General features: G+C 48.5%; 1 protein-coding gene across 2 annotated transcripts in view; it reads left to right on the top strand.

The window, feature by feature from the left end:
• Positions 1 to 27,582, top strand: part of MSRA (methionine sulfoxide reductase A) — a 153,320-nt gene that overhangs the window by 113,566 nt on the left and 12,172 nt on the right. For both annotated transcript variants that reach the window (XM_049771142.1, XM_049771143.1), the window contains exons 4-5: positions 10,749 to 10,853; positions 20,756 to 20,862. In XM_049771142.1, the coding sequence (XP_049627099.1) occupies positions 10,749 to 10,853; positions 20,756 to 20,862 (212 nt within the window). The remainder of the gene's footprint in view (positions 1 to 10,748; positions 10,854 to 20,755; positions 20,863 to 27,582) is intronic.

Raw genomic sequence — 27,582 nt, 5'->3', positions numbered from 1 at the left:
GGTTCAATCTTTGCCTCCCCCCACCCCCCACCCACCCCCACCCCCGTGCACATCGCTGAGTACAGCCCCAGGGGTATTGAACTCCATTGAAAACCTGTTCCTGGAGTCCCCTTTCGGTCTTAAGATCAGTTTGCCAGGAGCCAAACTTGGCCGTGCTGGTTCAAGTAGGTATGATTGGGCGTCTACACATGCTTGCCTACCTAGGGTGTTTGTGTGTGTCTTGACCCACATACTGAGTGTTGGGGATGAATCACCAACTGTGTCACACTCTGGGCTCAACATATGTGATAGTGGCCGGCTCATGTGAAGGTGGACAGTGGCTACTCTCTGCCCCTGAGTGGTGTCTAGAGATTCCGTGCAATTGCAGGCCCCACTTGTACTCCATGCTTTTGCCTTCTGATCTCTCAGAGATTGTGATCCCTTGTTGTCCCCAGTAGGATCCTGTAGCAACCAGGGAGAGTGCTTGGGGGCAACACCAGGGTCAACGTGAGTTTTTCACAAAGGTGATTTGGGCAGGTGAAGGATGGCAGATGAGCACTGGAAACTGGAACAGTTCTATCTGGAGCTGTTTCATTACCCAACCCTCCTCCGAAGCTGCGCCTCTCCCACCTCCATCCAACTCCCGGGTAAACCCGGCTTCTCATGGCGAGGAACTCTGAGTGGCCCCCCTTAGCTAGGCTGCATCCGAGCAAGTTTGAGTAGCCTGGTCCCTAAGAGGCAGGTATGGGTGGGGCTTGATTTGAAGGGGTCTAGAGAGCCACAGACCTGGGGAAAACTAGTGTGCAGCTTTGTGGAATGTTCTCTGGCTTCTTGGACAGTGTGTCTGTTCTGACACCTTTGTCCTTTATCATTTTGTTTGTTTTGTTTGTTTCGTTTGGGGGCCACACCTGGTGACAATCGGGTTTCTCCTAATTCTGTATTCAGGAAATACTTCTGGCAAGATTGAGGGACCCCTATGAGATTCTTGGGAATCAGACACCGGTCAGCTGTGTGCAAGGCAAATGCCCTTCTGCTGTGTTATTGCTCTGCCCAGACCTTGGTCACTTTTGTGAGACTTGCCTGTGTCCTGTCCATTCTGGGCCTCCATGTTCCTCAGCATCATTTCCCTGTGTGGAGACACAGGCTTATCTCTCTGCCTGCCACCCCCATTTGCATCTTAGTTTGGTGCTGTCCTGCGTTATTACTAACAGTGCTACTGTAAGCATCCTGAGAGAGACGCAGTCAGTGCTTTAAGATACAGATCTCAAAATGGGGCCATGCTGTTGGATGGCTGATGTGTGTTTAGCCTGGTGGTGCTCAGGGGTTCCTTCTGGCTCTGTGCTCCATAATCACTCCCTGGTGGGCTTGGGGGGACCCAATGGGTATGCTGTGGATTGAACCCAAGTCATATGCAAGGCAAGTGCCCTCCTTGCTGTGCTATCATTCCGGCCCCAGAGATAGCATGGAGGTAGGGCATTTGTCTTGCATGCAGAAGGTCGGTGGTTCAAATCCCAGCATTTCATACGATCACTAGCCTACCAGGAACGATTTCTGAGTGTAGAGCAAGGAGTAACCCCTGAGAGCTGCTGGGTGTGACCCAAAAACAAAAAAAGAAAGAAAGAAAAGAAAGGAAGGAGGAAGGAAGGAGGAAGGAAGGAAGGAAGGAAGGAAGGAAGGAAGGAAGGAAGGAGAGAGGAAAAGGAAAGAAGGAAGGAAGGAAGGAAGGAAGAAAGGAAGAGAAAGAAGAAGAAGAGAGAGAGAAGAAGAAGAAAGAAGAAAAGAAAGAAAGAAGGAAAGAAAGAAGAAAGGAAAGAAGAAGAAAGAAAGAAGAAAGAAAGACAGAAAGAAAGAAAGAAAAGAAAGAAAGAAAGAAAGAAAAGAAAGAAAAGAAGAAAGTAAAAAAAGAAAGAAAGAAAGGAAGGAAGGAAGGAAGGAAGGAAGGAAGGGTGGGGGGAGGGAGAGAGAGAGAGAAAAAGGAAGGAAGGAAGGAAGAAAGAAAGAAAGAAAGAAAGAAAGAAGAAAGAAAGAAGAAAGAAAGAAAGGAAGGAAGGAAGGAAGGAAGGAAGGAAGGAAGGTGGAGGAAGGGGAGGAGGGAGGGAGAGAGAGAGAAAAAAGGAAGGAAGGAAGAAGGAGGAAGGAAGAAGAAAGAAAGAAAGAAAGAAAGAAAGAAAGAAAGAAAGATAGATAGAAAGAAATGAAAGAAAGAAAGAAAGAAAGAAAGAAAGAAAGAGAAAGGAAAGGAAGGAAGGAAAGTGAGAGAGAGAAGAAAGAAAGAATGAGAGAGAAAGAAAGAAAGAAAGAAGGAAAGAAAGAAAGAAAGAAAGGAAGGAAGGAAGAAAGGAAGGAAGGGAGAGAGAGAGAAAAGAAAGAGAGAGAGAGAGAGAAAGAAAGAAAGAAGAAGAAAGAGAAAGAAAGAAAGTAAAGAGAGAAAGAGAGAAAAAGATAGAGAAGAGAGAGAGAAGAGAGAGAGAGAGAGAAGAGAGAAAGAAAGAAAGAAAGAAAAGAAAGAAAGAAAGAAGAAAGAAAAGAAGAAGAGAAAGAAAGAAAGAAAGAAAGAAAGAAAGAAAGAAAAGAAGAAGAAAGAAAGAAAGAAAGAAAGAAAGAAAGAAGAAAAAAGATTGATTTAGCTTCTCGGCCAAATTGTGTGATGTCTCTGGGCTGTCCCCTAGCATTTCCCCACTAACAGGGGACATTCTCTGTGTGTGCTTCCTTGCTGTCCCTACTTGCACTTTATGAAAATGTTCCTATCTTTTACCTTTCCTTGCCTTCACTCTAGTTCAGGCCTTCCTAGATGTTTGCGAATCTTTTATCAGCATATGGTTTTGCAAAGATTTTCTCTGGTTTCATGGCTTGTCCTTGGATGTAAAATATAAATAAAAAAAAATATATTCCATGAGTTGGGCGAGGCCGCCCCAGGCACTGTGTTTTTATTCCCTTAGGCTGATGGGTCTGATGAAGGCAGGGTAGTGGCGGGATAATAACAGCAGTCAGAAAAAAGATATTCATTGGCGTCACTTTATTCCTCATAGCCTTTCTGTGCTCATACTTCCTGTGCTGCCTATGCCATGTGCTCTCTCTCCTGAGTCCAAAGCTAGCACTTCTTTTCATTTATCCATCAGGGTGGGGGAAGGCTCTGTAATCCGGATGGGCTTTTACATACCAAGAGGTTAGGAAAACAGGAAGTTGGGGGAAAGGTTACACTTGGGGCAGAACCATTTGCAAGGTTCATCCTCGGAGACACAGCGTCATGTTTAGGACTGTGGTCCCCTAGGGACTCATTTCAGATTCGGTGTGGGAGCCCCATCCTTGGACAGACGTGAGGTTTAGCAGAAGCTTCAGAAGCCTCCACCCCACACACTGCCAGGCCTCTATGCAGGCAGGGGGTACTGTTCCTGAGCACAGCCATCACACGCCCACTGCAGCACCATGCCCAGTTTTCAGAACACCCTTAATGAGAGCATAATAAGGTCATCAAGGGCAATCAGTGGTTGGTTCTGCTCTTGATTATATCTTGATTGTGGTTTGTTGCACTAGAGCGAGAAGGCTTCTCTCCCTGTTTGGTGGGCCCTAGTGGCCTGGACAGGAGCTTTCGGCCCTTAGGCAGCCTGTGTTGCTTGCCCCACACCTCTTGTTGGGGTGATGAAGACCCTTTAGATGCCTCCAGAAGATGCAGGCCCTAAAGTTTCTTCCTTAGAAGCAGACTGGGGCTTTGGGGTTGCAGGAGAGAAACTGGGGACATGGAGGGAAGTGAACACTGGGGAAGGGGTGGGAGTGGAACATTGTATGACATAAACTCAACCAACAACTGTGTAACTTTGTACCTCATGGTGATTCAGTTATAAAAGGAGGAAGAGGAAGAGGAGCAGATGATGAACCTTAAGTATGTCACTAGGCCCAGACTCTCTTCGCTTGCCATGAGGAGCCCCCCAAGAGAAGTGCCTCTGGGTCCTTGCAGTGAAGCCAGTGGGAAGTGGGACCACAGTGATCTCTGCAAGGACAGTGTCTTGGGGGACCTGCAGAGCTTATCGGGAGGTCTGAAGTAAGGACTTAGAGGAGGGCCAGGTCAATCCCAGGGTCATCTGCGGCGTTGATTCTGGCTAAGGACCAGACAAGCCCTCACTCCCTTCACACGAAACTCCCGACCCTCTAGTCTCTTGCTGTGGGATCCCTGGAGAGACACCAGCACGGTTCCTTTTGCATAGTCTACTGAACCCCAGGGACACAGGAGCCACCCCCAAGGGCAAAGGCCTGGTCAAAGAGCGAGAGACTTCTCTGGGTTCCTTGTGGGCACAGGGGAAAGGTCTTTGTCAGTGCAGCAGCCTATAGTGGCCTCCACCTTCCTCCCCTCCCCTCTCTGGGAGGCATTCTGAGAATTGGGGTTCGGGGGTCCCTTCCAGTCACTCGCAGCCTGTTCTCACAAGTCTGGACTCTCCCTCCTTGTATTGACCCAGCTGGAGCAAACGTTTTTTGGGGGCAGTCTCTTGAATCTTGTCTTCCTAACTCTGGCCACACCTGATCTGAGCTCAGAGTAAAGACATACCAGGTGAGCAGGACCTTCCTGGCTGCCCCCAGAAGGAGCCCTCAGATCTCCCCAGAACTGTGGGGTCTCAGGGTCCTAGGTACTCTGCCCTCTTCTTTATTCCAATTTTCTTTTCTTTTTTTGGTCAATGCTCAGAGCTTAGTCCTGGCTCTATACTCAGGGATCACTGCTCGCAGTGCTGTTTGGTACCATCTGTGATACCAGGGATCAAACCTTGGTCAGTTCTGTGCAAGGAGAGCACCCTTGCTACTGTCCTTGTCTCTATTACTGTCCTCTTCCTCTGTCCTGTTCTCTATCATCACATGAAGACATTCCTAGAGCTCTTAGCTGTCGTGTAGGGCACCTGGGACAAGATCCAGCCCAGCTCACCAGGGTGGGCCCTGTTACCTGTCTGCTTGATAATTCAGCATTATGAGAAAGCTCTCTGTAAGGGAGACTTGAACCTCACTATCTCCCTGCGTGGGGTGTTCCCACACATACCCATTTTGCAGGTGCTGCCTCTGGTCTGTCCACTTGTTCTCATCTTGGAGCCCATCTCAGGGCTGTCACTAGCGATGGAAGCCCAGTCCCAGCCAAGGGATGAGACATGTTGTCTCTTCAGAACACAGTTCCCCAGCTCACTGTTGTTGTGTGCAGATAATGGGGAAGAACAGGTTTCAGTGGATCAATGGTGCTCCAACAGTGGTGCTCAAACAATGGTACTCGGCTGTTCCCACCGAAAAGACAGTCAGGTTGTCTGAATCCTTGAAATGGTTCCTGTCTTGTTCAACTCCTTTCTATGGCAGGAGGGGACAGAGAAGAGGCATTTCTGTTCTTAAAGGGACAAATCTGAGAGCTGTGATATAAAGACATAAAAACGCTATCCATTTATAGGGTGAGGGGTAAGCATGTCCCTTAGATTGCAGCCTGGCTTTTGTAAGGCAGGGCCATGCTGCTGATTCCTTGGAGGTCCCGGGATGTTGCATGGCCGGCAGTGAGACCTCCTCCCTCCTTCACACAGATCCTCCATCCGCCTCGCCAGCCCTGGATGGTGGTTATGGAACCACCAGCCACCATGAGGGTGGAAGGGGTGTCCCCATCTCTGGAGGCAGACGGAAACACACACTGTCCCTCTTACAGCCGCCTCTGGAACTGTGACTTACAACACTTTACGGGCCAGCCACAGCGGTCGCTCTGTTCTGATTCCCTCGTGTGCAAGACACTGGGGCATTCTTTGAGGGGCTCATTTCTACCATGACCCCTGAAAAGACAGGGCTCCCTAGGAAGAAAACACACAGGAACAAGATTTGCATTTTACTAACTTCCTTCTTGAAGCAGTGAGAATTTGATTCCCAGCTTAACAGAAAAAAGACAAAGAAAAGCTTGTCAGTGCAGTTGTGACAGCTTGAGGCAGCCTCACCTGATTCTTCAATGGGCTGTGAGAGAAGGGGCTGGGGCCAGAGCAGAGCAGTGTGAGGGGTGCAGCTGAGGGCCATCTGTTTTGGGGGGCATTTGCTGCTCTCCAATCTCTTGAGCAGGAGGAGGTCCTTAGCCTAGCCTCATGAAGAATTTGGGAAACATCTGATCCTATACTTTGGGTTTTTGTTTTTCTTTTCTGCAGAGAAAGGGCATTGCTGAGCAAACTCGGGGCAATGCAGGAGGAAAACTGGGAGCAACAATGTGGAGGGGCCATGCTCTGGAAGCTTCCACCATGGAAACACTACATTTGTAGATGCTTCGGTTCCTCCCGGGAAGAGATTTATCTCCCGCCCCCATCTGCCTGGCATATATTTTTGCTATAATTCTCAGTTTGTTGGTGGCTTTCTCCATTTTTTTTTTTTATATTTCACAGACACACGGAAGCTTTTATAGAAAGAAATTTTGAAACTCAATAGTTAGGATAAAGATAGGGCGTGTGGCCCTGCCACACATGAAGATGAAGCCACCCAGCAACAGTCAGAGCTGGTCCACTTCCAGTGGACTCGGGAGCATGAACTCACCACACCCAGCTACACTGTCCCCTGTCTGGGTGATACCAAGCGTAGTGGGATGGCAGAGCACTCGGAACTTTACAGCATGGCCGAATCATGCTAAAAAAGTCACAGATATTGTTCTGAGTTTGCTGTACGTTGACCAAAGGAACCGTACCCCTGCATGTCCACCCAGGAAAAGTATAAACTGCTGTTGATCTGAAACCTCTAAGGAATGTTTATAGTGGCTTAATTAACAATATTCACACACACATACACAGACACAAACACACGCACGTGTGGGGGTCCATAATAGGGAAGGGTGCCGGGGCAATGACACAGTGGGTAGGGCATTTGCCTTTTGCACAGCCGACCCAGACTCAGGTTCAAGCCCCAGCTTCCTCTAAGGTCCCCAAGACTGCAATGAGTAATTTCCGAGCTCAAAGCCAAAAGTGACACCTGAGCACCACCAGATGTGGCCCCATAACAAAACAAAACAAAACAAAACAAAACAAAACAAAACGAGATGAGCTTTTCTAGAGACAGTTGTGAGGTGGAGCTTAGAGAGGGAGGACTGTAAAGAGGCACAGTCGAGTTTCTGGGGGACAAAGCCGACTCTGTGTCTTCATTATCTGCAGGTGATGAGGGATTTGAGAGTCAACATATATGTGTGTGTGTGTGTATAGTATATATTCGCATGCATTATCAATATGTTCATATTGTTTTACATTGTCGTGACTCCCATTATATGGTTTTTAAAATTCTCTTAGTTTTTGTTTTGGAGGGTGCCAGATCTGGGGATGCTCAGAGCTTATTCCTGGCTCTGTGCTTAGTGATCACTCTGATAGGCTCAGGGTATCATGTGTGGTGAACCCAAGGGGGTTGAACCCAGGTTGACGATATGCAAGGCAAATGTGCCCTAATAAACTCTTAAAAAATTGTTTGAGTGGGTTCATAAGTAAATCTGAATGTGAATCTGGAATTAGATGATGGTTAGAAGTGGTTAATTTTTGTTGCATGACAGCATGGAATCACTGTTATGGGTGAAAAAATTTAAGTGTGAACTGATGTGGAAAAAGAATACCTTCCCAAACTACAAAATAAAAGGGAAGAAAGAGAAAAATGGGATTGAAGACATATGTTAAATTGTGGTGATTTTTGCACCTGGAGGATGGGTAGGAACGTGGGATTTATGCTACGATTATTTTTGCTTTTGTGCATGTTTGAAAACTTTCATAATAAAATTCTCCCTAAGCATCTTTCTAGGAATTATGCAAACTATGAAATATAAGTAAATAGACACAGTTTTAGGAATAGATTACTGTGCATTTTACACTCCAGGAACACCTGCCCATAAATTCAATTAAAAATGGTTTTATCTCTATTAAAAAATTCAGATTGATCCAACTGTCTATTAGCATTACAAAGAGGATTGTTTCTTTTAGAAAATGGTTTATCATGGCATTGCATAAAATGATTTATTTCATTTCCATGAGTGTTGCTTTTTTTTTTCTAAATCTTCAACAATTCAGCCTTATTCTTCCCTCGATCTTGTCTTCTTTCTAGTTCAGCACGTTAAATCCTTCATGCCAACAAAACTTTCTGAAGGTTTATTTCTTCTCTTCGGGATCATTGTCTGCGAGAAGCACAAGAATTGTTGTATTAATTTGCATGTTCCAGAGAAATGGAACCAATCGTTTCTGCCTATTCATCCACCTCTCTACAGAAAATTATATTAAGAATTCGTGGTTATTGAGGCCTGGAGCGATAGCACAGTGGGTAGACCATTTGCCTTGCATGCAGCTGGCCTGGATTTGATCCCTGACATCCTGTAGGATTCCCCACCCCCACCCCCTCTCAGCCTGCCAGAAGTAATTTCTGAGTGCAGAGCCAGAAGTAACCCCTGTGTGCCACCTGGTGAAGCCCCCAAAACAAAAAACAAAACAAACAAAAAAGACTTCTTCATTCTGTGCTGGGTCACACATGCACAGATGGTAAACTGGAGGCCCAGAAGAGGAGATGATTCTGGAGTGAGGACTTGGGTGATGGGGACCCAGAAAAAGGGAGGTTTCAGTTCAAATATGAAAATGAGGCTCCAGCTCCCAGTAGATGAGAAGGTGCTCTGTTCTCCTGGAGCCTTCATAAGTGGGATGAAGCACTGTCCTAGGAGAGAGGACAGTCTGCTCTCTTCTGCCTGTGGTCCCGATGTCCACATTGTCCCAAGACTCTCAGAGGCAGTGGGAGAGCGCATGTACTCCCTCTCTCTGGGAACCTCACTTGCTCCCATGCTTCCAAGCCAAGCTCCCAAGGAAGGTCTCACTCCCCACCACATTCATTTTCCAACCAGGGACAGGTATAGGAACAGGCCCGGGACAAGTCAGCCAGCAGCAGTGAGTGAATGAAGGATGCAGTTGGCTATGAATTGAAGGGAGGTACAAATGCATCTTCAGAGCTTTAGAGAAACTCAGGTTAGGAGGGAGCATCTCTCGATTCCTGCTTTTCCTGCTTTTTCGTTTTTTTCTAACTCTGTGCTCTCCAACCCTGCGGAGACCTTCATTCACCACACCCTCCTTCAAAGAGTCCACTTCCTCCTTCGCCCCTACACTGATCTGTCCCCAGCCTTCCTCTGTTGGAGTAACTGTTTTCACTCTATTCAGGATAGTTCTTTGCTGGTGCTTGTCACTCATGGAATGGAAGTACACCCTTCTACCCTTACTTGTTCTTAACCCATGGAGGGTAGTCTTTCTCTTCCCAATAAGACCTTAGGTCACAGGGAGAAGCTGCTTGTGGTTTTGGTTCTACAGCTAGTCTGTCTGCCTGCTGTTATCTTTGCCTGCTTGCAGGGAGCTTGTAGAGGAAGTTTCTTGAACCTGTTTCGTTCTCTTCAACCTTGTGTGGATTAATTGCTATGTTGTTCTTGCTTCCAGACTCGTTTCCCCAATCCCTCAGGACTGGGGCGTGAGGTTTCTACTACATTTCTCCTCCTCAGCTTCCTACTAGAGGCTGGTTCTTTGTTCCTGTAGATCTCAGGGCCTTTGTTATACCCCCCCAATGTTCTCTCTCTCTCTCTCTCTCTCTCTCTCTCTCTCTCTCTCTCTCTCTCTCTCTCTCTCTCTCTCCCTCCCTCCCTCCCTCCCTCCCTTTATGCAAGGGAACTGTGTTATCTCTCCAGCCTTTAGTTAACTATGTTTTATTTTTATTTTATTTAGTGTTTTCTCTTTATATCCCAAACACGAGAGAGCATCTATCCATGAAGTCTCACTTGTGAATAAATGTTCTAGATTTAAATGTTTACCTGTAGAGTGGGTTTTCAGATGGATCAGGTAGTTATGAAAGATAATGACCTACCAGAATACAGTAGAGCCAATAAATACAGAAGTAAAATGACCCACCTCATTATCTCTAAATATTTTTCTTGAAAGCATCATTGTTCTGCATTGCATTGTGCATCATATTATATTAACGCGTTTTGAATTTTAGGAATTTTGAATTTTAGGAATGCTAGCAGTGGGTCTCTCTCCCACCTCTCATCAACCCCTTGGGCTCTCCTACTGGTTTGAGTCTGCCTTTCCTTAGTAATCCCAGCAGCCCAAGTATAAAGGGCCAGTTTTTTCTGCCTGCCTACAGCTCTGCTAGCCTCCCCAGGCTTGGGCAGCATGAGGAGAGGCCTTTCCTGCCCATTCATTCGTTCATTTATTTGTTCATGGCTTTGCCTCACCAACCCCTGCAGAGAGCTGGACAGTTCTGGGAAGCAGATGGGGGCATGCCTGGTGGTACTCAGGGGTCACTCCTGGCTTTGCTCTCAAATTGCTCCTGGCAGGCTCTGGCTCATATGGGATGCTGGGGATCAGATGCAGGTCGTCCCCATGTAAGGCAAATGCCCTCCCTGCTGTGATTTTCCTCTGATCTCTCAGAATTCACTTTATCTGCAGCTTTATGAGCCCATCAGGTCCCCAGGACTAGGCATCCCTGCAGTGACCTTGCTAGAGGACCCCTGTGATTGAACTGGGGGGATGAAGCTGCAGGATGCCGGGAGATCAAGGGCTGTTGTATAGGGGTATATGGGGTATATATTTAGTGTTTTCTCTTTATATCCCAGACACAAAAGAGCATTCATCTGTGAAGTACCACATGTGAATGAATGTTCTAGATTTAAACATTCTCTTGTTTACTGGTAGGGTGGGTTTCTAGAAGGATTCAGGTTGTCATGAAGGATAATGACAAGCAAGGTAGCTTGCTCAGTAACCCTTGATGGTCTGTTTTGTTTTGATCCTCTCCAGGAAGAACCGGCCATGCTGAGGTAGTCCGCGTGGTGTACCAGCCCGAGCGCATCAGCTTCGAGGAACTGCTTAAGGTCTTCTGGGAGAACCATGATCCCACCCAAGGTAGGGACTGAACCCTATTGAAGTTTCTACCTAGTTACAGCAGGAGAATTGGTGTTGGAGTGGCCCTGTGGAGTCAACCCCTCAACGATGTTTACTGACAGAGAAGAGGAATGGGGAGAGGGAGGGAGAAACTGAGAATAAAGGGTAAAGGGTCAGCACCTCAGACCCAGCTGTCAGGGGTGGGGAAGCTCCCACAGAGAAAGATGCCAGACTGTGGGGATCCCATGCTTTTGATTAGCTAAAGTCCTTATCAGTGTCTTTCTAGCAGCTCCTGTCTTTTCAAATTTGCTCTTCCTTTATTTACCTAAATTTAGCTGCACTCATTTGGCCATTTGATCCTCGTGTTTGTTTTCTGGGTCACACCCAGTGGCACTCAGAGGCTACTCCTGCCTCTGTGTTCAGAGACTACCACTGGCAGGCTCAGGAGACCCTAACAGATGCTAGGGGTCGAACCTGATTCAGTCACTTGCAAGGCAAACACCCTCCTTGCTGTGCTACTCTCTGCCCACCCCACCTTTTCTTTTTAATAAAAGCATAAAAATAAAATACAGCATTGATGGGTGGGACATGTCATGTTTCTTCTTAGAAAGTCCAAGATATTCCTGTATTTGGGTTAACAACTGGGTGGCTGAAAATCTCACTTGCACACACAGTCCAGGAAAAGTCACATACTGGCTAGTATGCTGGTGAGGGCCAGGAAAGGCATGAAACAGGGAGGGGGGTGGGCCCTGTTTGTTGGCCATTGCTGGCCTGGTTTTGGGGTTCACCAAGAGTCCAGTAGGAATCTGTGAGCTTCACAAATGCTGTTCACTTGGCGCCTTGACCATTTCATGACTAAAGCATCGAGAAAAGTTTCTGGGGACTGATTAAGTCTGACAAGAGCTGAGAGGCAGAACTGGCTGTTTTTTTTGTGGAGCAGATGAACCTGAGATCTCCATCTGTGATTTGTGCTCTGTGATGGGCTAGAGTTCCAGCTCTGAGATCCATCCAATCCCAGGGTGATTGGCCAGAAAGACAGTCACCGAGGCAAAGCAACGCAAGCCAAAGAATCCACTTGCTCGGGCGTGGCAGGCCAGAACAGCTGTCCATGACGTGAAAGCATCATTCTAGGGGGTGAAGGAGGAACAGGTGGAGCTGGAGGCCTGAATGGGAAAGATGGTTTCCACATCATCCTGACTGGATTGTCAGGCCGCTGGAGGCTGAGCCTTTGATCCACCATGGAAGCCCCACCACCAAGGATCAGTAGGCCTGTGTGGTTGGGCCTAGTCTTAGCTTGGACCTCCACATGCCACTGTCTGAGAGAATCACCTCATGACATGGCAGAAGTTTCCTGAGGGTGAAGTCACATCTCTCCCCTCCCTTCGCATCCCTTCCTGTCCATAATCATCATGTCTTTGTCTGCACACCTCAGCTACTTTGTTTCCTAAGCTGGCCAGCTCCTGAGTCTCAGGTAATTTTCTCTTCAGAAAGTTGAGGAACTTGATCTTCTGCCATTTCCACTGACTTTCTCTATCAATGGCATCTAGTCCTCTTGGAAAGTCATAGCTGATTGCCTCAGTTTCTTTCAGTTGCCTAGCAAGTGCCTGTCAGTGGGCTAAACCTACAGAGATGGATCCTCTCACAGCTCAGGAGGCTTCAAGTACAGAGAGGAGACAAGGTCTGAGACATCTCTGTGGTGTGCCGATGGCTGCTACCTTCCCTTCATGTCTCTATGTATCTTTCCTACCACATGGCTCAGTTGGGTTAGGCCCCACCCTGACCTTAATGGTGAAAGACTGGCCCTAACAAGGCCTTGTTCTGAGGTGCTGGAAGTGAAGGGTCTACTTTTGAGAGGGGGTGTTGACAACAGTAGCCCTGAACAGTCCTGTGATGTCATAGATTGCTACATTGTTCTCTCAGAGAATTCTTAATTCCACTGAGGAGGGGGCTAAACTTAGTATCTAAAGAGAATTTTAAGGTGAGGTCTTTCTGGTTAAACTTCATCCTCTGTTCTATAGACCAGATTTTGAAATGACTAACAATGGGATTCACAGATAGTGGGAAGTTGATTGTGAATGACATCACTGACAGTTTGGCTGTATCACAGAAGAAGGAGAGTGTCTACCTCCCTCCCTTCCTCCCTCCATATCTCTTTCTCTCTTTCTCTCTCTCTCCCTCCTCTCTCTCTCTTCTCTCTCTCTCTCCCTCCTCTCTCTCTCCTCTCTCTCTCCCTCCTCTCCCCTCTCTCACTCCAGATATTGTTGGTCCTGCCTATAAGAATGCCTGGCAAAGTTTAAAGAATCACAGATGGGGCCAGAGTGGTGGCGCAGGCTGTAAGGTGTCTGCCTTGCGCACGCTAACCTAGGATGGACCGTGCTTCGATCCCCCAGTGTCCCATATGGTCCCCAAGCCAGGAGCGACTTCTGAGTGCATAGCCAGGAGTAACTCCTGAGTGTCACTGGGTGTGGCCGAAAAACCAAAATAAATAAATAAATAAATAAATAGTCACAGATGTTGACTCACTGACAAAGGAGTGACTTCAGGGCCTAAGCCTGGCCAGTTAGAGCACATTGTCCTATATGTGACCCACATACCAGGCACATGACCCCAGAAGATTGTAGAGACTCAGTGACAATTTGAAGGTGTCTTCTGGAGCTGTCTACAAGAGACAATACGTGGCTTACCTGAGGGAACTCTGATGCCCGTGAGGGAGAAGTGAGGCACAAAGGGAACAGACTGAGAAGGGCCACAGGGTTCTCAGACCCTCTCTGCCACAGGCCCCACTCAGCACCCCTCCCCATGTTTCATTAAAGCTCATTTACTAGGTTTTCATTATTTGAGTGATGACAGCAAAGTTTTCATGAATCTGTGTTTGATCTCAACAATCCACTTACACAATTCATGACATGGAAGACTAATCTCTCCTGAGCTCAGCTCTCTTGGCTCCTAACTCAGAGGTCCACGGCCAATGGGTTGCTAGTATCCCATTTGGCGATGGTGCAAGAGCAACATTCACATCCCTAATTCAGTACCTTTTGCATTGTTGAGAGGATCCTTGGTCATTGGAATTAGGATTAAGATTGGGAGAAAATGGGAGACCAGAGTCTCCCCATGGCTCTGTCCATGATAGACAAATAATTTTCCAGTGACACTGATCTTGAGTCTACTGTGTACTGAGCAAAGGCCCACATGAGTTAAATGGTACCAGACCAAAGCAGTCACCTGAGATCACTGGTTCTAGAATTCAAGTGAGAACTGTAGGTTTTTGTTGTTGTTGTTGTTGTTGTTGTTGTTTGTTTTTGGGCCACACCCGTTTGATGCTCAGGGGTTACTCCTGACTAAACGCTCAGAAATTGCCCCTGGCTTGGGGGGACCATATGGGATGCTGGGGGATCGAACCGTGGTCCTTCCTTGGCTAGAGCTTGCAAGGCAGACATCTTACCTCTAGCGCTACCTTGCCGGCCCCGAGAACTGTAAATTTAGGAGAAGGCCATCAACAATGGATATAACATTCCAAAGCTGGACCCCAAGTATATACTTTTCACCTAATTTTTCTGAGACAAGAAGAAAATATGGCCAACCCATACCACATCTTTTGCTTGTACATTGGTGGTTGGCTCAAGACCTGTGTGCCATCTGTCGTCACTAGTGATCCATGTGAGAGCGGGGCCACCAGCTCCTGTTGGTGTCTTTGCCCATCTGATCCCCAGTGTGACCCCTTCTTCCCCATCACCTCCCCTTGATTCATATCTGGGTGTTGGCCTCATTCTCCTGTGTTCGCTTCATATCCATTTTCTCTAATCAGTGCATTAACCCAGAGGCACCCGAATGACCCTTCTCCATCATAGTACCCTTGCACCTTCTTTTTTTTAATTTTTTTCTTTTTCTATGTTTTAATAATTCTAGGTTTTTGGCTCATATGCTATATTTTATTTTTCGTAGAAAAGTTGTATCTTTCAATCAAACATTAAAAATTCTGTTATTAAAATATGATATTATATACAAACTCAAAAAAGAGACTTGTGTGAGAGAAAAATAACAGCATTCACTACAAACATATTTACTACAAATAACTAGAATGAAGTAAAATATTAAGAGAAAAAATATTTTTACAGCACTCATGGGTTACTCTTGGCTCTGTGCTCAAAAATCTCTCCTGGCAGGCTCACATATAGTATGTTGGGGATAAAAACTGGGTCTGTTCCAGGCTGGCCACATGCAAAACAAACACTTACACTTTGCTATCACTCTGTATCCAAGAGAAAAATTTTAATCTGATATAAATTTAGTAATTAGAACTATGCTCATAAAAAACTTAGAATAAAAGAAGTATAATTATCCCAATAGTCAAATTTTAATAAATGCAGCATCATTTGTTTCAAAACATTTCTTTTGGGGCCAGCGAGGTGGCGCTAGAGGTAAGGTGTCTGCCTTGCAAGCGCTAGCCAAGGTTCAGGACTGCGGTTTGATCCCCCTGCGTCCCATATGATTCCCCCAAGCCAGGGGCAATTTCTGAGTGTTTAGCCAGGAGTAACCCCTGAGCATCAAATGGGTGTGGCCTGAAAAACCAAAAAACAAAACAAAACAAAAAAAACAACAAAAAGACAAAAAACATTCCTTTTGTTTTTGGGCCACACCTGGTGATGCTCAGGGGTTACTCCTGGCTATGCACTCAGAAATCGCTCCTGACTTGGGGACTATATGGGATGCCAGGGTATCTAACCTCAATTTTTCCTGGGTCAACCACGCCCTTGCACCTTCTTATGCTCAGTAGGAAGCCCTGATCTCAAGAGGCCCCCAGAGGATCTGGGCCGGGGTCTGACCACTCAGCACATAAGCCTCCGTGCCTCATTCTCAGGGACCACTGGGAAAGACATTGTTGAGAGGAAGGTCCCATTTGCCTTCTGCCTCTCAGATAGTCGAGAATTAAGTGCTGGTGTTTGTCTTTTTTGAACTTGCCAAATTCATATCTGAACTCCACTGTGCTAACCCTTTTAAGTCATTTGTTCACCAGTTTTTTTGGAGGCCTTTCCTTTTTTTAGACTCTGGACCAGGAATCTATCATCTACAGATAATTAGACAGTGGGAACGTATTGTATTGCTAATGAGCAGATGTGCTCACTTAGAACAGAGGAACAGCTGCACACATAAAAATGTGGGGGGGGGAGTAGAAAAAGCCCCCCAAAGCCAGCATTCTGCATTCTTCAAGGAGCTTCCTCTTAGAAATCTCAGAAATGGGGTGGAGATGAAACAAAGAATGTGAGTGATGTTTGTCTTTATTAGCTGCTCTCTCAGCTCTATTTCCCGGGCAGAACATCAGCCATGTCCACACATCTGTGTTCTCTATGCTCTGAAGCCTTTGGTCAGGGGACCCTCTGCCCCACAGCCCTTTCCTCCCAACTTTAAGGATTGGGGGTCCTTGAACAGATGGATGACACCTCCTGGGTAGGTCTCCAGGCTTGGTGCTTAGTGCTCCCTGCATGTGATCCCGTTTTACACTTGTGTAACTAGCCTGTGGGTGGTGGCTGCTGGATACCCTCTGACCAATGGACAAAGAGGCCCACAGAGGGGTCAGAGTCTAACATGCTGGTCGATAAACCATGTGCCAAGGGCAAGATCTGGACTCCCAAGACTCAAGATCCTCCAACTGGAGATTCCTCCTTTCCATGGCCAGTAACAGTTGCCCTGTATGCTTTAAGATGCCCAGACCCTTGAACGAGCACCTCAGGGCATTGCCCCCTGGAAAGTCTTCATACTCCTGACCCCCAGATCCCCAACAGTGACACCACATGAAGAAGAAGAAGTTGCCGTGAGATTTTGAGAACTCTGGCCACGGAAGAAAACTCCACTTATTTGAGATCAGTGTGGTTAAGTCATGATTTAAACCTTGTCTCAGTGGCTAATATAGTCCCAAGTCAATAGAAGGAAATGACACCAGACAGTATGCATGATCTCACGGGGTGCAGGTGTCAGTGAGTAAAGGGAATACTAGAGATGGTGATGTAGACAAAAACCGGGATGTGGAGGTCTCAGCCAAAGGTCATCTAGATCCACTTTCCCTCTGAAAACAGCATGTTGGGGAAGGTATAACTGCACAAGATGCACTGAGAAAAATGAGGAATTATCATATATAAGATGGGATTATGGGGGCCCGGAGAGATAGCACAGCGACGTTTGCCTTGCAAGCAGCCGATCCAGGACCAAAGGTGGTTGGTTCGAATCCCGGTGTCCCATGTGGTCCCCCGTGCCTGCCAGGAGCTATTTCTGAGCATAGAGCCAGGAGTAACCCCTGAGCACCGCCGGGTGTGACCCAAAAACCAAAAAAAAAAAAAAAAAAAAAAAGATGGGATTATGAAGGGCTTCTAGGGGATAAGCAAAACCCTCACTAGGCCTGTGTTATGAAGGGCTTTGACCAGCCCAGCACTGGAGGACGTGGTTGGTTTGATTGACTCTGCTAAAGTTCTGCACATGGTAACATGTCTGGGCACTGAACTCTGTAACATCTCACTATGCAGCTGGATTCAAACTGGTCTCAGAAGGTATCAAGTCATTTATGGTTCTGCAGTAATGCCAGAAACAGCAATGAGCCTTGGTGCATGGGCAGGCATGGGCAGGGGGGTCGGGTGTGGAAGGTTGTGTGCATGAAACCCTACCAGGAACAGTGTTGTAAAGCAGGATGATTCTAAAACCCTCTCTGTACAAAGGTCAGAAATCTTCCAAAAATCTTATGGGAGCAGTCATATGGGAAATCAAAATACTTTCAACTGGAAGATCATTAAAATACTTCTGGTCAGAGATCTCAGGTCGTTCTTGGTGGAAAATCCAGAGCTAAATTCAAGTGCAGACAAGAAGTAAGACTTTAGCTGAGAACTTGGGGTTTAGAGCACATACTGAAAAAAAAAAAAAAAGCATTTAACCATAAAAGTAAAATGAAGTGAAAATGAAAGAAATCATGAGGAGCAAACATGAATAGGAAGTAAATCAATAAGAGATAAGCTCTATGAAACCAAATGTTAGCATTTCAAACTTAAAGTTAACAAGACTTTGGAAAGTTGGAGCTGGAGAGATAGTACAGTGGGTAGGCTACTTGCCTTGCATGCAGCTGACCCAGGTTCATTCCCCTGCTTCTGATATAGTCCCCTGAGCCCTAACAGGAGTAACTCTTGAGTGCAGAGCCAGGAATAAGCCCTGAGAACTGCCAGATGAGACCCTAACAACCTTCCTTCCTAAAAGTACTTTTGATAAGTTGATCAAGAAAAAAAGTGAGAAGTCATACTCAGTAGTAGGAATAGAATATGGGACTTGAAACATTAAAAAAATGAGATTTTAATTTTCTTCTTTGAGAATTTAATCTTGATAAAATACAACAAGCTTGTAATGACTAAGACATTTGGTGTTTATAAGAGCTGCCACCAACGAATGACTAAGTTCATACAATTGGCCAATGAATGAGTCCTGCCAGCAGGTAGAGGAGAGATCTGGTGTTTCCAGTGATCAGGAGAGCATAATTCAGATCAGCCTAAAGACTATGTTGATGCCCAAACCTGATGAGGTAAGAAGAGAAAACTACAGTGCTCATTCACTCCCCGACCCAGAGGGGATTAGGTCTGAGTGGGAAACAGCAACACAGCAATTAATCCACACAAGGTTGAATAGAATAAAACAGGTTCAGGAAACTTCCACCACAAGCTCTCTACAAGCAGAAAAGATACCAGCTAGCTGTGGAACCAAAGCCACAGCAGCTTCTCTGTGTGACACGAGGTCTTATTTGGAAGAGAAAGATCATCACCATAGGTGGGGAATAGGTCGGGGTAGAGGACTAATCCAGAGGTACTTTTTCAGTCCATGAGTGGCAAGTGCCAGCAAAGAATTATCCTGACTATAGTGAAAACTGGCTACTCCAACGCAGTCATACTCAGGAATATATGCAAAAATTTAAGAAAAATGTCAACAAACTGAATATAAAGACATAGAAGAAGCAAGCATATGTGGTGGCTAATTTTGTTTCCTCTAAGAGTGCTGCTAGCATAAGCATCTCACTTGCAATTGATTCGATTCATCATAACCGCAGAGTAAGGGGACGTGACATGACTGTCTTTATAGATACAACAGAAGGGTTTCATGTCATCCAATACTTGTGAATGGCTAGAAAAGCATAGAAAAGGGCTGTTGGTCTGGCAAGGGTGGGGTGAAGGGGCAACTGAGGTGCACAGAGAGATTCCAGGCTGGCTCAGGAAGGGCCCCAGGATAGCAGCAACTCGAGGCAAATACTAGAGTTGAGGAAGTTGAGTTCCATGGGCCGTGTGTGTGTGTGTGTGTGTGTGTGTGTGTGTGTGTGTGTGTGTGTGGACTGTGAGTCCTGCACGGCTATAATAATTAGGTGTGATGGGGGCCAGAGAGGTAGTACCTGGTAGGGTAGTACCTGGTAGGGTAGGGTGCTTGCCTAGCCTGTGGCTGATCAGGGTTAGATCCCCTGAGTTCCACCAGGATTGATCCCTGAGCACAGCCAAGAACAAGTGTGAAGTTATAGATCTCTTCCTAATGTCCCTCCTTTCCTCCTTCTTGTGTTCTTCCTTCCTTCCTCTTTCCCTTCCTTTCACTTCTCCTCTTCCCTTCCATTTCTTCCTTCCTTCCATTCTTTCTTTCTTTCCTCTCTCCCTTCTTTCCTTCCTCTTCTCCTCTCTCCCTCCACACCCTTAGTAGCCCCATTCTTACCTCCTTCTGTTTCCTGACCATTCCCACCCCTGCCTTGCATTGTTGCAGCAGTTCTGGGAACCACCAGCCTCCACCCTATGTGGCCCAGGCTAACTCAGAATTGGGCAAGAAGTCACGGCCTGCCCTTTAAGTACATCCCGGCCTCTGGGTACATCCCGGCCCCTACATCACCCATTGGGGCTGCAGCTTTGGCCAGATATCAGGGCATGCCGCCCAAGGTCTGACACTGCTGGTGCAGTGGTGAAGCCCGGAGTATGGACATTCTGGGACAGTATCCTGGAACAGTCTCCGACTTCAGGGCAGTATCAGGGAGCTGTGTGGAAGCAGACTTGAATCTCATCTTGGGGGACTGAATTCATAGGGGCTGGTGTGTGGCAGGTAGTAAGGTACATGGGACCCTGGAGGACAGGGCTTTAATGCTTCTGGGTTTCTCACCAAAGAGTGAAATGAGGAAGGTGCTGGTGGGTTAAATAAGGAGCCTTGCAAGTGCTAGGCAGACTAGACTGGGTGGTGAGCAGAATGGGTGGAGCAATGTAGCCTGGCACATAACCTCAGCACTGCCAACAATGCAGGTTCCAAGGCCCCCGGACCTGCAGAATCATGTGTTGTCACTCCCTGGGACTTGTTGGGGGGGAGGGGCTTGGCTAGAGCATGGTTAGTAGGAAAATTGAATCATCCATCAAAGGGTCCAGAAACTCCAGTCTGCCTCTCCGATCACACAGCAAACGTGGGCAGTTCCTTGGCAGTAGCCTGAGTGCCTGCAACCTGAGGGCAACCTTTGGTCTTTGAAATCACAGGAAAACTGACCAGATGTCATGCCAGCTGCTGCCTCAGGGTGCCTGTGCACTGTCAAGCCTGGAACCCAAAGTATGTCCTTGTACACACTGGGAGCTCTGGGCATTGCCTTTTCCTGGGAACCACCTGCTGTGTCAGGCATGCATGAGACACTCATGAGGAAGCAATCACCATACCCACCACCCAGGGTCCTGTGAAATCAGGCAGCGTGGACTCAGCACAACAGATGGCATTGGCCATGCTGAGAGTCTCTGTAGGCACAATAGACAATGTGGATTCCAACCTGCCATCAGTCAGGTCCTAAGGACATTTACCTGTGAGCCTCAAGGTGGCTATTAGTGCTGGTGGGGGCAGAGGGAAGGGACTGGCCATACTGGGCACCAGCACTCCAGTGACACTGATTCCTCTCCCAGGCAATCGCCAAGGCAATGACCACGGCACCCAGTACCGCTCCGCCATCTACCCGACATCAGGCCAGCAGCTGGAGACTGCCCTGAAGACCAAGGAGGCCTATCAGAAGGTGGGTTCCCGCCTCCACTCAGCTGTGTGTGTGTGTGGCGTGGGGGGGGGGGGTTGGTCCTTTCTCTTTCTTCCCCTTCCTTCCTCCCCTCTACTGGGTGGCCATAGCCGGGAGCACAGGCATATGTAAAAATGAGCTCTTGATTCAGAAAAGAATTTAGGGGTGTGTGTGTGGGGGGGGGGGAGAAAATAAAAAGAAAGGAATTTAGGAGGCCAAAAGTTGGTCCCAGGGTCCCAGAGGTCTTCAGACCTTCTCACTGCATTCAGAGAACAGGGAAGCCCCTGTGCTCACTCTTCTGATGTGCCATTTCCCCTCTCAGAGTCAACATTTCCAGCCCTTACACTTACTTAGTCCTGGGTCTGGGGATTCCTCTTAGAAAGCCCTGCTGTCCTCCAGGGCACTGGCGCCATCTGCCTTCCGGGCACCTTCCAGAACTGTCTTTGCTCATTTGCCCCAGTGATTCCTACCCACCCCAGTAGCTTCTTCCAACATGAAGTTTAAAGGTTCGGTTGGGAGGGGGCACAACGTTGTCCACCCAGAGCTGCCACTCGAACATCAAATTGTTTGATTTTATTACCAGGACCAACAGTGGGTAATAAGCTGAGCAGAGGGATAGAGGTATGGATAAATGAAGGGATGGAAAAATCACTCAGAAGCTCAGAGTGATTTCCCACTAAATGATGGTTTTCTGCAAAGTTGGCTGGGCCGTGGGTGTTGGTCACCCCAGTTCTGAGGGACGCAGCAAAGGCTAGAGAATGGGGAGGGACTCTGTCCTTCTGTGCAGGGGGAATGCTGCAAGGGAAGGCTTCGGAGGTGGGGGGGGGGGGAATCCTGGCCAGATTCTGAGCCACGTTAGCCCCTACTTGGAGATGCTGGATCCTACTCCCAGGATGTCTCAGTGGGCTTTTGTCTTTGGAGTCTTTGGGGATGGACACCTGCTTCTTAAAAGGGTGTTCTTGCTTTTCCTCAATTGTTTTTTTCTGTTTGTCCATACGTCACATGCTGTGACTATTTTCCTCGGGGATGCATATATTGTTAGGGTCTGGAGTTGAAGGACAAGACCACACAATTGAAATACAGCAAAGCTTTATTCCATCCACCAACAGGCTACAAACTGACTGTCCAAGGTCACCTCCCAGAGAGGCTACCCCCTCCTTCAGGGGTTACAAGCCAGTTTATATAGGACTAGAAGCAAAAAGTCTTGACCTTTAAATTGATTGGCTGTTGTAGAGGGCATTTCTAGGGTGTTTCATCATGTCCTTTATGACTAGACATCTAGGGTGGCATATTGTGGTTTTAGGCCCTTGGAGTCTGTGTCATTATTGTTGGGCTGGAAACTTAGCCCTTACATGGAATTTAGCCTTGCTAGCCTTAAACTTAACTTTGGGTTAACAAAATGGAGTCCCTTCTGCTCTAAGTTTCACAATATAAGTAATCCTCTTCAGTGATTGGAAAGGGAAAGTTTACCTCTTGGGTGGCCCCATCCAAACAGACAAATTTCTTTTTTGTGGGGGGTTTTGGGTCACACCCGGCAGCGCTCAGGGGTTCCTCCTGGCTCTGGGGCTCAGAAATTGCTCCTGGCAGGCTCAGGGGACAATATGGGATGCTGGATTCAAACCAACGACCTTCTGCATGAAAGGCAAATAAATGCCTTACCTCCATGCTTTCTCTCCGGTCACTGACAGACAAATTTCTAAGATTCACAACTGCTCATGTCCTCTAGCATGGAAGTACACCCCAAAACTGAGCCTCCTCCTTCTCCTCAACTGGAAACACAGCCCTTTGTTTCCTGTTGTCTGGAGATGGTTATAGACCTAAAGATTGTTCTCTGGCCTTTGTCACCCACTTTTGTCAGCTCTCAGGAAGCTTCAAGAACATGGCAAGCACAAACTTTCCTGTAGGAAAAACTATTTAAGTCAATGCTGAATAAGCCACCAGGGGTCAGATATGAAGGGCTGGACTTCAACTCAGCTCCAGACTCGTGCTCTGTTTGCTCATCTGTCTAACCAGCTGTCCATACACCCATCTATGCCTTCCTTCCAGCATCCACCCCTCCATATGCCCCTCTATCCCTCCTTCCTCCCATTCCTCATTTTGCCTATCCCTCCATCCCTTTTCTGACCCACCCACCCACTTTGCTATTCCATTTCCTCATCTACTACTGCACCTTTCTGCCCAACTCCTCGTCTCCCTCTTCGGTATAGCCCTAATAGCTAAATATTTACCTCACTCAATCTTAAGATTCAATTATCGAGCAATCTATCACCCGTGTTCTCTGCTCCACCATGTCGTTTGGAAAGAGAGTGCCCAGAGCGAAGGATAAGAAACAGTGTGTGGTGATTGAATTACGGCAGTTTTCAGAATTGTTCAGCTTTGATGATCTAATTTTTCCCCCAATCTCTGGAATCACAGCAGATATTTCGTGGCTGCTCTGACACAGGCCCTGCTCTGAGGCTGCTTGTATGGATATCCTGGGGCTGCCCTAGAGCATGCGGGGTCCCAGCAGGCCTGGCTGGGTGGGGCCGGGGATCTTTTCTCGTCCTCACATAGCCTTGAAGGGAAGGAGACTTGGCAGACTTCACACTTCTGCCACCACAAACGCCACTGAAAGGAGTGAATAACAGCTCCTGAGAAGCAGGTTGATGAAAGAACATGACACAGTGGGGAGGGCGCTTGATTTGCACTCGGCAGACCCAGGTTCAGTCCCCAGCAATCCTCAAGGGATGATTCATGAGTGCAGGGCCTGGAGTAAAGCCCTGAGCATCGCCAGGTGTGATCCCTCCCCAACCAAATGGCTAAGAACTATATAGTGTTTCGGAGCATGAGAAGAGGGTGTGTGTGTGCGTGCGTGCGTGCGTGCGTGCGTGCGTGTGTGTGTGTTATAAAGCATATATGATGGTATGCGGTGTATGTTGTTGGGGGTTTGTATGAGGTGTATGGATGTCTGAGTGTATGAATGAAGAAGACATTGGCACCTTCCAGATTCTGACCCTCATCCACCCACCTCTACCCCATGCGGTTCCCCAGAGACATCTGGTTTATGCTACTGCCCTCTGCTGGCTGGGCTGTGCCACTGCAGTAGGTGACTGGCCCATGGTCCACTGCGCACTCTTTGCCCTTCTTTCTGGGGTCTCACACCCATGAGGAGAGCGGTGCCACTGGCAGAGGGAGACCCTCTGAGGAGAATAAATGCTCACTATCGGGCCCCAGGGCTTCTGGGTGCTGCCACGTGAACCCCCTTTCTGTCCTGTGAAGCGGTGACTTCACTTGGCATTGGGAAGAACAGGGAGCAGTGTACCCGGCGTAGGGCACAGGGTCTCAGAAACACCAGGACCACCAGGAGACGGAGACAGCTCGGCAGACCAGGACATGCGCTGGGTTCAAGCCCCTGCACCGAGAGGTCTCCTGGGCACCAACTGTAGAAACCCTGACCGGGGCCACTCACATACACACACATGCACGTGTACACACACTGAGGGATCAGGAGGCTGCCAGAACAAGGAGCAGGTGACCTTCGAGGTGCAGTGACCCATCCACACCTGGGGTTCCTACTCCATGTAGTGGTGGGTGTGTGGTAGGGCAGTGCCCAGGGTGGGGTCCCAGCTCATGGTTCCTCCCAGTGTCGTGACCCTCCCAGCTCCGGGCACCTTCTCTGCTGGAACCCCGGTCACCTATACAGGACGGGGAGGGGACACTCATTTCAGGGGCGCAGCTGTAGGGGACACACTCATTTCAGGAAACACAGCTGTGGGGGGACACACTCGTATCAGGGGCACAGCTGCGGGGAGCCTGCCCTCTTTGGGGTGTCCCCACCATCCGGTGTTCCCCTGGACTCAGTCTCAGCTCTGGTTTCTCGCTGAAGCTTGTTGGCCTTTCTCCGGGGGCGGGCGCTGTTCTTTTGAGGCCAGAGCTAGTAGATGTGGGCGAGTGTACATTCGTGTGCCTGTATGTACATGCATGTACATGTATGTGTGCTTTTGGGTGCATGCTTGTGTGCCAGTATATGTCTGTTCGTGTATCATGCCTCTGTGTGTCTGTGTACGTTATATGTGCTTTCTGTGCATGCATGTGTGTTTGTAGGAACATGTATTCCAATGTGTGTGTTTGTGTGTATCGGTTTGCATGTATGTGCCTGTGTGTACACTGCATATGAGTGTGTGCATGTGTGCACGTGTGAGTATCCATGTGTCCATGAGCTAGTTTGTGCCAGTGTGTCTGTGCACGTATTGTGTGAGCTAGTGTGTGTACACGCATGTGCTGCTGTGAGTGTCCTTGTGCCTGTGTGTCAGTGCATGTGCAAGAGTGTATGTGTGTGCCGGGAGCCCATGGCACAGGGTCAGGATGAACATGAGGAGGAGGAGGGCGACCCTACAACATGCCCCGCCCTGGCCCCCATTAGCTCAGGCTGTGCCCCACCCCCATCTCCATCTCCCCAGGCCTCCATGCCTGCAGTGCTCTCTGGTCGCCATGGTAACGGTGGCTGGAGGCCTCCCATTGGCTGCCACGGAAGGAGGGGCGGGGCTGCATGGCAGGTCCCTGCTGGTGCCCAGCTGCTGTCTGGGGTGGAGGGAGCCTGGCCCTTATCTTTGCTCTGTCTGGGAAGGGAAGGTGGGAAGGACAGAGGCGAAGGCCAGTAGGGCATGGCCCGTCTCCCGGGTCCTGATCTGCCCTCATCGGCCCAGCATTCCTTGCAATTTGTCCCAGGCGCTGGTGGCCCTGCCCAGTGCTGCTCTGTCCTTGGGGCACATCATGGCTGTGTCTACTCCAGGCTGCAGTCGCCCCTTCAGGGGGACAGGACCCCAGAAACTATCCTATCCCAGGAATCACTGCACCGTTCTCTTCACTCTGGCCTCGTCCAGGCCACTCCCTGGTCTCACTCACTGGGACAATGCCTACAGGGGCCGTGAGGTGCTGAGAGGGATGCACCCCCCCACCCCCCGCACCCAGGTCTCCTGGCTCCGAGGGGTGGCTGAAGCATGTCTGTTCCTTGGGGTCTGAAGCCCCATATTCCAGCATGTTCCCTGAGTGCAGGGAGGGCCACACAGGTGAGACTGCAGTGGATACTCAGTCCCTGCGTCCTCCACACTTCCTGGGGTCCCTGTGTACAGAAGTGGGGTCAGTGAAAAGGGCAGCCGCCTCTCAGGCTTCCCCCTCCGCCCCCTCCCTGCTTCTTTCTGGCACTTGCGTCCTGGGGAAACTGAGGTCCAGCGTGTCTGCCCTTCACTGTCTGGTATGACTAGTCAAACAAAACAGGACATACAATGGGGTCAGGAGAAAAGAAAACAACCAGCTGCCTGAAAGAGGGTCTCTCTATGGAAGAGAAACTGAAGCTGCGCAGGGCTGTGGGGTCCTCAGGACACTCTGGGACCCTCAGAGGACCCCCTCATTGCATCATTCCTGATTCATCAACATCAAGCCAAGCATCTATCACCAGAGTGGCACTTGCCTCTGGGTACCCCTAGTCCCCACCAGCCCTGACCAGTCCCCCAGTCCCTCAGGCCCACTGCCCATCTATCCTAGAACCCAGCCACTTTCAAGGACACTGGGTGTAGGAGTCCCCCAGGTGGAGAACCAGACCCTGGCATTTTCGCTTCTGCCAGCCAGAGAGGTCCAGGACACCCAGGCCTTGCCTGTGGCCCCAGGAAGCTGACCTGCTCCCTCCCAAGACAGACACTTGTGACCTAGCTGAGGCTTTGGGAAAGGCCCCCTGTTTCTCTCCGGGCCAGATCTTGCAGACCAGCAGAGCCAGCTCAGACAGTTTCCTCAGAAGACATTAGCCTGTGAGGGCATTTGGTCTCTGAATCCTGACGGGACTGCAGGTCCCCAGGGATTAGTCCCATTTAGTAGATTATGACATTGGAGAGAGAACCCAAGGGGTCCCTGAGCCCTCCCCTGAATGACCCCAGAGTACAGAACCAGGAGTCAGCTCTGAGCACCACCAGGTGTGCCCAAACCCCGCTCTGCAAATCAAAGTGGGTGCTGTTACCCTCACATATATGGGCTGTGCATCTGAGTCGGGGGAGGTATGAGCACTCAGACATCATTAATCTGAGTCAGAGAAGACTGGAGTGATAGCACAGAGATAGGGCATTTGCCTTGAACACGGCCAACCTGGAAAAGACTCAGGTTCAATTCCCAGCTTCCCATATCCCCTGGGCTTGCAAGGAGTGATTCCTGAGCACAGAGCCAGGAATTCCTGAGCATGGCCGAATGTGGCCCAAAAAACAAAACAAACAAAAACAAAAAACAAAAAAAACAAAAAAATCCGAGACACACACATTTTGGGAATCCAGGGTATTTCTAGCTGTGTCTGTCCTTGCTATTTACTCAGTAGAAAGGGGGTCATAGTGGAAAAGGCTGAAGAAGTCTCTGCTCTTGAGACTCTCCCTGGACTCTGGACACCCCACTTCACTGTCAGGACTATGAGGGGGACCACACAGGATCACATAGGACCACCCAGGACCACCCAGAGACCACAGAGGACCATACAGGAGTCGAGGGGTGAGGCTGAAAGGTGAGAACACGGAGTGTCAGGATGTCCGAGTCCCAGGTAGTCAGATTCTTTCTGAGGGGCTTGGGCAGGGCCAACCATGGGGGTGGGTGGGGTAGAGTGGGCGCTGGTGGGTGTCAAGCCAGGGATGCTCTGAGAATCTGAATGATTGACATGAGAATGGGGCTCAAGATGCCTATGTGTCGGTGCTCTGTGAACCTGACATGTGC

This window comes from Suncus etruscus, chromosome 4 (genome assembly GCF_024139225.1).
Source record: "Suncus etruscus isolate mSunEtr1 chromosome 4, mSunEtr1.pri.cur, whole genome shotgun sequence".
Lineage (NCBI taxonomy): Eukaryota > Metazoa > Chordata > Mammalia > Eulipotyphla > Soricidae > Suncus > Suncus etruscus.
This window is presented reverse-complemented; position numbering and strand designations above follow the sequence as displayed.